The sequence below is a fragment of the Rana temporaria genome, chromosome 6 (genome assembly GCF_905171775.1).
Source record: "Rana temporaria chromosome 6, aRanTem1.1, whole genome shotgun sequence".
In the NCBI taxonomy this organism is placed as follows: domain Eukaryota; kingdom Metazoa; phylum Chordata; class Amphibia; order Anura; family Ranidae; genus Rana; species Rana temporaria.
In genome coordinates, this window is record NC_053494.1 from 59,735,644 (window position 1) to 59,747,856 (window position 12,213).

The window sequence follows — 12,213 nt, forward strand, 5'->3', positions numbered from 1 at the left end:
GGCTCAGTTGTGAGTCTGCTTGAGTGCCCCCCCCCTCCATAGGAACCGGCTTCCTATGGGGGCACTTGCCAGAGAAGAGGAACCAGAAGGGCTGACAGGGACCTGAGACAAGGAGGTTCGGGCCACTCTGCGCAATTCCATTGCACAGAGCAGGTAAGTATAAACCTGTTTCTTCTCTTTTTTTTATTACATTTACTTTAAAGCGGAACTAAACCCATCGCTGTGACAGTTTCCTAAAACAGTTATATTGAGGACATTTTGTGAATGAGAACTGTCACAGGTGCTTCTGTTCTTATCCAAATTGTCAAGCCATCAAATGGCTGACGTCACATGTGCAGGACCATTGCAACTGCAGATCAAACAGATGCTAAGATGGCAGCCATATTGGCTGTAAAGGATAAAAGGGTTTATTCTGCTTTAAATAAAATGGACATTTGAAGTGTTTTTTTTCCTTCATGTCAGTTTTTAGTAAGAGGTAAGTGGGAGGTTGTAATATCCTGGAGCTGGGCTTTAATTAATAAAAATAAATACAACTATTAAGACCTACTTACATTGGCTATCTGTTCGAAGAGACGTTTCACCAGGACCTTCCTGCCTTGTACAATGTGCCAGTTAAGATAGGAAATAATTCTGTAAGATGAAAAAAATAATAGTATAACTTGAGTGACAATATAAGTTTTCTTCAATTTTATTTTAAAGCCCAACCAAATAACTCTATTACTGTATGACCTAGCTGCCAGTCCTTAAATATATTGGGGTAGATTCAGGTACCTTTTGCGCACTCTTACAGAGGCGCAGCGTACCGTTTTAACGCTGCACCTCCGTAAATTACGTGCGCTACGCTTCATTCATGAAGCAGTAGCTACGTAATTTGCACGGGCGCTCCTTGAAAATGCCCGGCACAAGGGCGCGTAATTTAAATGATCCCGTAGGGGGCGTGGATCATTTAAATTAGGCGCGTTCCCGCGCCAAACGTAGTGCGCATGCTCCGTCGGGAAACTTTCCTGACGTGCATTGCGGCAAATGACGTCGCAAGGACGTCATTTGCTTCAACGTGAACGTAAATGGCGTCCAGCGCCATTCACGATTCACTTACGCAAACTACGTAATTTTCAAACATCGCGACGCGGGAACGACAGGTATACTTAGCATTGGCTGCCCCTGCTAATAGCAGGAGCAGCCTTACGCGGAACCCGACGAACGTAAACGACGTAAACTGCGTACGTAGGGCGCGCGTACGGTTGTGAATCGGCGTTAGTATGCAATTTGCATACTCTACACTGACCATTACGGGAACGCCACCTAGCGGCCAGCGTAAGAATGCAGCCTACGATACGACGGCATAAGAGCCTTATGCCAGTCATATCTTAGGCTGCAGTCGGCGTATCGAGCTCTCTGAATCAGGAGCAGTCGATACGGCGGCGCAACTAAGCAATTGCGCTGCGTAACTATGGTTACGCAGACGCAATTGCTTTCTGAATCTACCCCATTGACTGCATTGCTTTCCTTTTTTTTCAGGCTAAGAACATTTTTAGCAAGTACAGAAAATACTTGCTGATCTTAACAGAAATGCTTGTTACTTCCTCTGAAACATAAATGCATCTTTTTCGTGTAAACTACATATCCTATTACCCCTATATAATTAAGAAGAACAAAATCAGACATGTTTGAAGTCTGGCCTGGGTGGCCAACAGACCTCCCTCCTTAGATAAAGTGCCTGTATTGAGTTGTATTGTAACTGTACTGGCTGCCTTCATATTGTAAAGCGCTGCGCATGCTGTTGGTGCTTTATAAATCCTGTATAGTAATAATAATACTGTAGCTGCCCAGTGACAGGCAATATGTCATTCACAGGTGAAAAGAAAAGAGAAAAAAAAGAAAAAGGAATATAAATGCAGCTACCTCATCTGAGGACTGGTAAACTAGATTATTGTAAATCGTTTCTTGGGTTTTTCTTATACAGGGTTCAGGCTCCCTCCATAGATAAAGTGGCGGGGTGAACATAGCTACCCAGTGACAGGCAGTATGTTATTCACAGGAATAATGGGAGAAAATGAAAAAAGAAGAAAACAAATGCAGTCACCTAATCTGAGGACTGATAAACTGGGTTATATTAAAACAATTTATTTATTTTTTATACAGTTTAGGTGTGAGCTATAAAAAAAAAGCAGTAATGGAACTCAACTGGAAATGTATACTTACAGAGCAAACAGGGTGAGGATGTAGAAGAAGAGAACACTTTGAATTAGGTTGTGATAAATCCACACTACCCATTTGGCATTATCAAAATAGTTTATCTGATCTATCCAGATATCAATAGATTCATAAGGAGTTGACAGCCCCCGGAAGGGGCCACATTTCTCTGAAGGAATCCGTCTAAAATAAAAAGATTTGTCTTGAAAAAGAAACAAATGGCCATGTTTAACATTACAAAAATTGAGTGCCCTCTACTGTTGACTAATTTAACTGATGAAAGTATGACCTGAATACATTTTTTTGTAGGTTTGGCATAATGTTTCACTATATACAGTTTTTTTAAGCAATTTTTTTTTTTATCTGCAGATCCTTCCTGTTGCAGGCTGGCTACACTAAACCACTTCTTAGCAGTAATGTTGTCAGCCTGGCAAGCGAGCTTCAGTTGGCTGCCTGGCTGCCTATCTGATAGAAAGAAAAAAGAGGAAGAGCACACAGACCTACTGCATTAAAACATTTACAATGGTAAAAAAAAAATATTCATAAGGAGATGTGGGAAAGTTGCTTGGAATTGAGCCAAAGCTGTATGCCCAACATCCGTAGCCAGTGGCAAGGCTAAATATCAAATGGTATGAAACACTGTTTTCTAAACACAGCAGCACTGGCCCCATGCCATGTAGGTACCATTCAGCATTCTCTGTGCTTTTCAGGAAACAGGTAGCATTCACTTCCTGATGTCAACTTGTTGCTATAGGCCAGGCATTTTGGGACTCTTCCCCTTTGTCAAGTTCTACATCAATGTTCCCTAAACCTGCTTCTAAGTGGTCTTATTGGACTATTTTATAACAGGAGGCAGGCTTTTGAGTAAGTCTAGTCTTTGGGAATCCTTCCCCTTCCAACTAATCGCTGGTATCAAAAATCATAAAAATAATAATAATAATCTAAATGCCATTTTACTCAATGACGTGACATTCCAATTCCAAGTTTCCTCCTTTTTTTTTTTTCATATTTAAATCTTTTCTTTATTTTAAATAATCAAGGTTATAGAGAATTCACATAACATATATCTTATATGCATTAACATATTGCTATCAAACATACAGTCTGAAGGAAACCGTCAGGTGAGCAGGCCGGATAGATAAAAAAAAGAAAAAAGAAAGGAGAGAGAACTCGGATTTATACCTTCCCGGTTCCCCTCCCCTATTCCTATATTCACCAACTTCCTATCCGAGTTTCCTCCTTTTTAGTTGTACAGGAGGTGGAGTCCTTCAGGTGTCCGTGCAAGGGGTCCTTCATGGACGAGCCGGTGTAGGCACATCTGTGACACTGGATTACCAGTCCCAAGGACCTGAAAACTACACCAGTAAGAGACCTGGACTTAGACTTAGACCTGGACTTAGGTGAGTATAACATGCTGCAGAAGGTATTTACTAAAAAGATAAAAACACTTACTGAATGGGTTGGGGGGGGGGGGGGGGGTTAGGTTTAGCTGGATATGGACTTTAAATAATGTAAAGGAAGTAATTTTGAAATCTGACGCAAAACCGAGGACTTTGTTCAGTAGCAACGTTTTATCTTTAGAAGGAATATGTTAATAACGTTCTGAAAAATTAATCATTTGTTAAGGTGAATGTGTAGTTTATGGTCTGACATCTCCTTGTGGCCTTTTATACATAGCCTGTACTATAAGACCCCTTAAAAGTAGGTTTAGGGAACATTGCTGTAATATCAATAAGGGAATCCTGGATTATAGGCTACAACAAATCAACGGAAGGAGGAGTTTTATTTGCCAGTGAAACAATTTTTTGGAATTTGAAAGATTCCAAAAACGATGCAATTAGGAAGCATACCCTAACCAGACTTTTATCTCAGAGGGATTTTTAAGTGTCGGGGAACATTTACTATGATCAATTCATCAGTGATCAATAGGAAGTTCCACCTACACTGGTGGTCAGTAGGAATATCAATAAACACTAATTGCAGCGATTTGGTACATATAAATTATGTACCATATTTCAAGAAAAGTCCCACTATACACGTGACAGCCCAAATGTGCAAAAGAATGATTCACCTCTACCATTGTGATCAAGTATTGCACCGAAGCCAGTGTAAACTTCCTTTTGCCAAATGCACAGAATGCACACTCACCACAAGGATGTGCTGCCAGATGATAAGCAGCGATAACGCGTTTAAGCACCAAATTTATGTGGACATCTCAGTTGCCACAGGTCATCTCCTTAGTTGTCCTCCAGTAGGGTCAGCACTCTGCACTTGTGCTCATAAGTCCCAGAGATCACAGTAATTATTGCGAGCGGCTATAGAATAAATGCATGCAAAAATCTAACATGCTGGTTGTACCCAAGTTGATCAATGGATTGGCTTGGGTACAATCAGCCTGTCCATACACGGTTCGAATCTCGGGCAGTTCCTGAAAATTCAAATCATTTATGGCCAGCTTTAATTAGTGATCTTAATTAGCAGCCCAACGGCTAATAGTTGAAATCCAGTGGCTTAGTGTTGTCAGGCTGGAACAGGAATTTCTATACACTTGCAGGGTCTCCAGGTAAGAATCTTTGCAACAGATTCATGATTTGCTTAAGAAAACTGATGAAGCACATTGCCAAACAAAGTGAAAAACAAATCCTCAGTTTACATACACTTTATTTTAAGTAACAATATTGTCTACAAAGTTCTAAAAAGTTATTGTAAAGTCTCTTTTTTTGGGGTTAAAAATAATAAACATGTTATACTTACCTGCTCTGTGCAGTGGTTTCGCACAGAGTGGCCTGGATCCTCCTCTTCTCAGGTCCCTTGCTCCTGGCCCCTCCCTCCTGTTAAGTGCCCCCACAGCAAGCAGCGTGCTATGGGGCACCTGAGCCAAGTCGCAGCTCTGTGTATCAATTTAGACACAGCGCTGTGACTGGCCACATCCCGTCTCCTGATTGGCTCACTGAATTTGAGTGACAGCAGTTGGAGCCAATGGCGGTGTGCTGCCGTCTCAGTCAATCAGGAGGGTGAGTTTCGGGCAGCCGAGATACTGCTGCAATGTCGCTGGATGGAGAAGGGCTCAAGTAAGTATTAGGGGGCGGAGGGGGGCTGCTGCACACCTTCTGACTTTACAACCACCTTAAGTTTATTGTGAAATGTAAACACTCTGCCTAGTGCAACAAGTCTAGGTGCAGCTGTGATTTTGAAGAAAGGTCATTCATAACGTTCCTAAAGTTCTTTAAGACATAATGCAAAATTTGGATACTTCTTACTTTATTATGAAATATGGTTAATTTAAGAGCCTTTATAAATACAGTATATGGAGAAACGTAGGTGACGAATGTGTTTTTATTTTTGCAAATGGAATTCCCTGCACTTTTCTTACAATATGAAGTTTAAAAATCGATTTAAAGCGGTTGTATACCCGCAATCATTTTTTATTTCTTTTTACACCTGAAAGGCAAAAGCCATAATGAGCTAGTATGCACCGCATACTAGCTCATTATGAAATACTTACCTTAGAACAAGGTGTAGGGAAGTTACCTGGTCCACGCCGAGCAGGATGTCATCTTGCCTCGGCGTGTCTTCCGGGTATCGCCGCTCCAGCGCTGTGATTGGCTGGAGCGGCGATGTCGTCACTCCTGCGCATGCGCGCCGGAGACTTCATTCCGGCAAGGTCCGGCGGCTTCCGGCCCTTTAGCCGAGGATCCCTGCTGCGCATGCGTCGCTGCAATCAGCGGCGCATTGCGAGGGGAATATCTCCTAAATCGTACAGGTTTAGGAGATATTCTTTATACCTACAGGTAAGTCTTATTACAGGCTTACCTGTAGGTAAAAGTGGTAGTAAAGACTTTACTACCACTTGAAGTAATTTTCTAAATAACTGTAACACCATTTATAATGATCATTTAAAGCAGTAATAGTAAGTTTAGCCTAAATCTAACTAACTTTAAATCTAATGACAGCCACATTCTAAGACTAATCTATCTAACCCTGTGAAGTAAAAATTGCTATACATACCTTTTCTGCAGCCGATCCATGCATTCTCCAGCGGCGGATGCTGTGTGAAAGAGACAGCCGACATAGACTAGGAAATGCCTGGGAAGTGACGTCACCCATAGAGTTACTATGGGGCTTCCATTGTCGACTGCCTCTCCTGCACACAGCTACACAGAGAAGCCGATGATGACAGCTCAGCGTAGGATCGGCAGCAGAAAAAATATGTATAGCAATTTTTGCTTTACAAGGTTAGACAGAATGTGGCTGCTAGTAGATTTAGAGTTAGTTAGTTGTAGTCTGGACTTCTACTTTAATTTTCAAGATACTTTTCTACACAGGTCATTTGATTTTTAATCTGCAGGTTTACCTCCACATGGTGACACCAATGACACAGAGGACTCCAGTAAAAGATGGGAAAAAAAGGAGAAATATGAAGGCAGTGGTCATCTGGGAGGCTCTCCAGGCCCTTCGAGGAGGAGTACAGTTCATCATAAGGCTCACCTAAATACAGAGAAAATATTAAATTGATACTAAACAGAGAAGTGTTAAATGCCATTCTTTACCGTAAATCATGTATATCATGGGACTGTATCTTGTTTTTTGTTGTTTTTTTAATCCTTTTTTTTAAATGTTGTGTGGTCACATGATCTTTCCCCGTTCTTTGGAATCTGAAGGAAAAGATCTTTGGGAGAGGCTTTCATTACTGTGCTGACAAATGCTCTCTACAGTGTGAGTCTGTGTCTGGCCAGCCCTGATTTTTATTGAACTTCAAATGTGTATTTTTTTGTGCATTAATATGGTGTAGGCAGAGATGATTGACACCAGCTTTCATTTTGTTCAGGTGGCATCTACATCCAAGGCTCTTTTTTAACTTTATAGGTATTAGCAATTACCATACATATAGTTAATAGACATGTGCACACTGAAATATTTTGTTTCGGATTTTAGTCTTCGTCCGAAAAATAAATATATTTAGTAACTCGCGAAATTTGTTTTTACTTATTTTGTTTCGTTATAAAATGCATTTGTCTGAAAATCCGAATGAATTAAGGTCGAATCTGTCAACTGAAGGCTTATGGTGTCTGTCGAATGTTCTAAGAAGATTCGACAGAGCAGCTAAACTGTACGACGCCGCAATCATACATTTCCGGTCGAATGTTCCACCTACAAGCTATAGAAGAATTCTAATGCTGTATGACCCTAGTAATAATTATATTTATGAATTATTATTACTAGTCAACTAACATTTGAATTCTTATATAGCCTATGGGCAGAGCATTTGACTGAAAATGTATGATTTCGGCGTAGTACAGTTTAGCTGCTTGTCGAATCTTCTTAGAACTTTCGACAGACACCATAAGCCTTCAATGACAGATTTGATGTTTGTATGTTTTTCTTTGCTTCGTCGAATCTTCATCGTTCATGTCGAATGGTCCACCCCAACACTGTCTCTATAATGTCGAATCTTTTCTCTCTATGTAGAATAATCTTGGACTAAGAGTTAAGGTTAGGCACATTCGACCACAGGTTCGATAGACACAGATTGCTATTGTCAGCGTCATGTCGAATCTCCTATCTTTATCAAACTGCTGTAGCAACGAAAAAGAAAATGCCTGAAATTTGGATGAAAATGCATTCGGACAAATGCACATGTCTAATAGTTAATACTGATTTATATTAAAATGTATTTTATGTGAGTTTCGTAGTGAATGTAATCAATCAGTATACTATATCCTGCATCTTTCAGAGGCTCCTGTGGCAGGATCATTGCACTTGAGCTTTCTATGCCAGTTCACCTGCTGCAGTCATTATAATGGGATCTCCTCTTTCTTGATATTTCGTTTATTTTAAATTGTACATTCACTTTCAGGACCAGGAGCCAGGCAATTGTAGTTTTTGACACTTAACTGACCATAGCACTAAACTTAACACATAATTTAATCCCTAAATTGAGCCCCTAATGCTTAAACTCCCCCTAATGCCTAATTGTAATGGTTAACTAAAACCCTAACCCCAGGCCCTAACACTACTCTAAAGTAACAACTACTTGACTTAGAGGCTGCTATACCAACATTTTACAGCAGGATTACATCTGCTTAGCAATTATCTGCTGATGCAGAAGAAAACCATTTTTATTTCAATTATAGAGACCTCAAATTGCCATCCCTTTGCCAACACCGCTAAAGTCTAATCCTGATTGTTAACAAAAACCTAACTTCTGACCCACAACTGCAATAGCTATGGGAGATCATACAACTAAAAACTGCTGAAACCTGACATTTATCTTATTGTTTCCTGCTTTTTTTAAAATTGTTCCTTGGGTCCTTTTCTAAGGCAAATCTGTTGCTCTGCAATTCCCGCATTGGAAGATCAAGTACTGTTAATATTGTTTGAGATATAGGTAGGGATCTGCCAATCTGGGAGCAGGATACTTGGTACATCTCTATGCTACAGTTAGGCCCCGTACACACGTCCGAGGAACTCGACGGGCAAAACACATCGTTTTGCTCGTCGAGTTCCTTGTGAAGCTGCCGAGGATCTCGGCGAGCCAAGTTTCCCCATTGACTAATGAGGAAATAGAGAACATGTTCTCCATTTGGCTCGACAAGTTCCTCGTCGGCTTCCTCGGCCAAAAGTGTACACACGACCGGGTTTCTCGGCAGAATACGGCTCCGAACGAGTTTCTGGCTGAATTCTGCCGAGAAACTCGGTTGTGTGTATGGGGCCTAAGGCAACACTTAAGGTATTGTCCCTCTCCCAGATTGTGACTGCACAGTGAAAAGAGAAGCAGCAGACTGATAAACTCATCTGTCTATCAATCTGCTCTATCCTCCTATCAGCATATTTCTTGTTAGTACATGAGCATTATAGCACAACTGACTGGCTCCTTGTGTTGCTTCTCCATCTCCCAGTGTGGACTCTGCTCTACAATGAATTGCAAGATCAGATACCATATTAAATTAGGGTGTATACACTGCTTGCATTTAAAAAATCTCTTTAGCCCCTGTTCGCACAGGTGTGACTTTGAAATCGTGCTACTTCAGGGTGATTTCAAAGCCGCACATTAGTGCAATTTGCACTGCCGATTTCATTGCGACTTCATACAACAGTAGTCTATGCAAGTCGCAATGAAATCGGCAAAAAGTAGTGAAGGATCATTTTTCAAAGTCGCTGAGACATGAGTCGCTACAATTTGAACTTTTCCATTGCCAACTATGGGGTTCGGGGGTGAATGGGGGGCTTAATGATTTATTAATTAAAACAGAACTGAATTAATTTGTATCTTTTTTTTTTATCTAACAGGAGTATATTACTCATTCTTGAGAGAACACTTACCTTTTTTACATAAAATATAATGAAAAGTTTGATAATCTGTATTAGTGGTAGCAAAGGGGAGAAGAAAATACCAATCCTGCAATGGGATAGAAAAAAACAAACATTTACTAGAAGTCGTAACCTACCGCATCATTTTCAAAAACTTTATTGGTCTACAGTGGTCTACAAGTGCTGGATCAATGCAGTTTATAAGCTATCATAGTTACCATATAGTAGGGCATGCAGGTTAAACTAAAAGCATTGTAAAGAATATATAACACCTACGGCTTCATAAAAAAAAAAAACGCTGGAAAAAAAATGCTAATATTTTGTTTAACATAGTGTGTAAGATATGTTTAGTAGCATTAGCCTTAAGGAGTGGGGCTGCTGGCATCCTTAACAACCAGCTGGTTGTTAAGGAGCGGACCGACAAGCTGGCTGCCGCGTCCTTAACAACAGATGAGTCATGAGCTGTCAATGGGGTTTCCCTCTGACAGCTGAATGGTAAACAAACAATTGCCGGCAATAAAAAATTGTGAACAAAACAGCGCAGAGAAGGGTATAGATTTAATAAGTGAACTCCACACCAAAATGAAAAAAAAAAAAAAAAAACGCCATGGGGCGCCAAAATCCATACCAGGCCCGTCGTGTCTAGTATGGATTTTATTGTTTGTGCTATCTTTGGAACCCCTCTTAGCTTCCATAAGAGAGAACCGAGAAATAAATGGTATTAAGGTAGCAGGACAAGAACATAAGATAGCTGCATATGCAGACGTCATTATGTTATTTATAGCGAACCCTAGGCAATCATTACCAAAGATTATGGAAGAAATGGATGAATACGGAAAGGTTTCTAATTTTAAAATAAATATGGAAAAAACAGAGATATTGAACATAGATACACCTCCAAAAGAGAAAAGAGAATTAAGAGCCCTCTTTCCATTTATGTGGAGAGAAAAGGGATTGAAATATTTAGGAATCCATTTATCGGTAATAACAACAGAATTATATCAAGACAACTATATTCCTCTCTTGAATAAAATTAAACAAGATTTGAAGGGGTACCATGGCTAGGAAGGATAAACATAATTAAAATGATGACACTCCTGAAAGTTTTATACATCTTCCAGAGCCTGCCAATCTGTATCCCTGGGGCATATTTTAGAACTATGAGAAGCCTAATACAAAAATGTGTTTGGAAGGGCAAAGGAAGCCGTATCTCCTATAAAGTAATGAGTAGAACAAGGGATAACGAGGGGGGGGGGGTGCTACTTCCAGATCCTCAGAAATATTATGAAGCAGCTGCAATAAAAAGAGTCATAGATTGGGTCCATAATACATCATATAAGAAATGGGTCTCTTTAGAACCCCTTCGAAGCATGGAAAGATTAAATCCCTGGGAAAGACTGATAGACCAGGGAGGAATGAGCAAAAAAGGGATGATTTCCAAAATTTATAGGCTGTTGATAACCTCCAATGAGGAGGGGTTAAAACACCCCTTGGAAAAATGGGAGATAGAACTAAATCAAACAGTTCCAGAGAGGCTGAAGAAGAGGGTTATGGATTATGTACACTCTACCTCAAGGGATACAAAAATGAAAGAAATGAACTATAAATTCTTGACCAAGTGGTATTATGTTCCCAATAAAATGTATAAAATAAATCACGATATATCACCCCTGTGTTGGAGGGAATGTGGGGAGGAAGGAAATCATGCCCATATTTGGTGGCAATGTAGACTGATCCAAACATATTGGATGGAGGTATTAGGTCTAATGAGACAGATAGAAGGGAAGGAGATAGGACTAGACCCCTGGAAATGTTTATTCCACGCAATGGACGATCAGAGGAAAAAATATAGAGCCGCCCTTACCCCGTTTCTATTAAATGCAGCGAAAGCATTAATCCCGAGAAATTGGAAAATAAAGGAACCCCCAAGGATAAGGGAATGGTTTAGTGAGGTAGATAAAATAAGGGTAATGGAGGAATTAATAAGCTTTCAAGAAGATGCAGAAATAAGATTTCAAGAAACCTTGGGTAAATGGACGAACTTTAAGCAATCCCCGACTTATTTGAAAATCATGGGGAGCGAAGAAAACCTCTGAGTTGGTACTTGGGGGGGGGGGGGGAGGAGGGATGAGGGAGAGAGAGGAGCCCCCTTCTTTTTTTTTTTTTCTCACATAATATGAAGTGATAGGGGGAGGACAGAAAGTCCCCCACCGCACTTCCTTAAAAATAAGGACACACACATACGGGCACTGAGATAGGTAATAGGATACACTATAAAAAGGGAAATTTCCCCCTTCCCCCTTTTTTTTGTGTTTTGTTGTCTGATAACAAGAGACACGTAGGTGTATACATAAGGTGATGGGTTGAATACGGGGGGGGGGGCCTGGTACAGACTATATGACGACCGAGGACGTCCCTGGGACGTCCTCGGCTTTGTGCGGTGATATCTGAATGATGCCTGCAGCTACAGGCATCATTCAGATATTGCCGTCTTCAGCCACCGATTCTGTACACGATAAGAATGTTAAAAGCGGCGCCATCCGGTGCTTCTCTGGGCTCTCCCGTGCCATCGGGGGCCCGGAGAGCGAATCGGTCGGCGCTACTGGAAAGCATAGAGATGACTGGTGACCAGATGGTTACCAGTCATCTCTATGACCGTCAGAGGCCCGGGCACGACGTTATGACGTCACGCCTGGTACCCGGAAGTAA

At 40.8% G+C, this 12,213-nt stretch overlaps 1 protein-coding gene across 1 annotated transcript in view; it reads right to left on the minus strand.

The window, feature by feature from the left end:
- Positions 1–521: 521 nt before the first annotated feature.
- Positions 522–12,213, minus strand: part of TMC5 (transmembrane channel like 5) — a 177,895-nt gene continuing 166,203 nt past the window's right edge. Inside the window, exons 16-19 of the mRNA XM_040356890.1 lie at positions 9,517–9,592; positions 6,548–6,681; positions 2,203–2,376; positions 522–630 (exon numbers count right to left, since the gene is read on the minus strand). Coding sequence (XP_040212824.1) covers positions 537–630; positions 2,203–2,376; positions 6,548–6,681; positions 9,517–9,592 — 478 coding nt within the window. The 3' untranslated portion in view covers positions 522–536. The remainder of the gene's footprint in view (positions 631–2,202; positions 2,377–6,547; positions 6,682–9,516; positions 9,593–12,213) is intronic.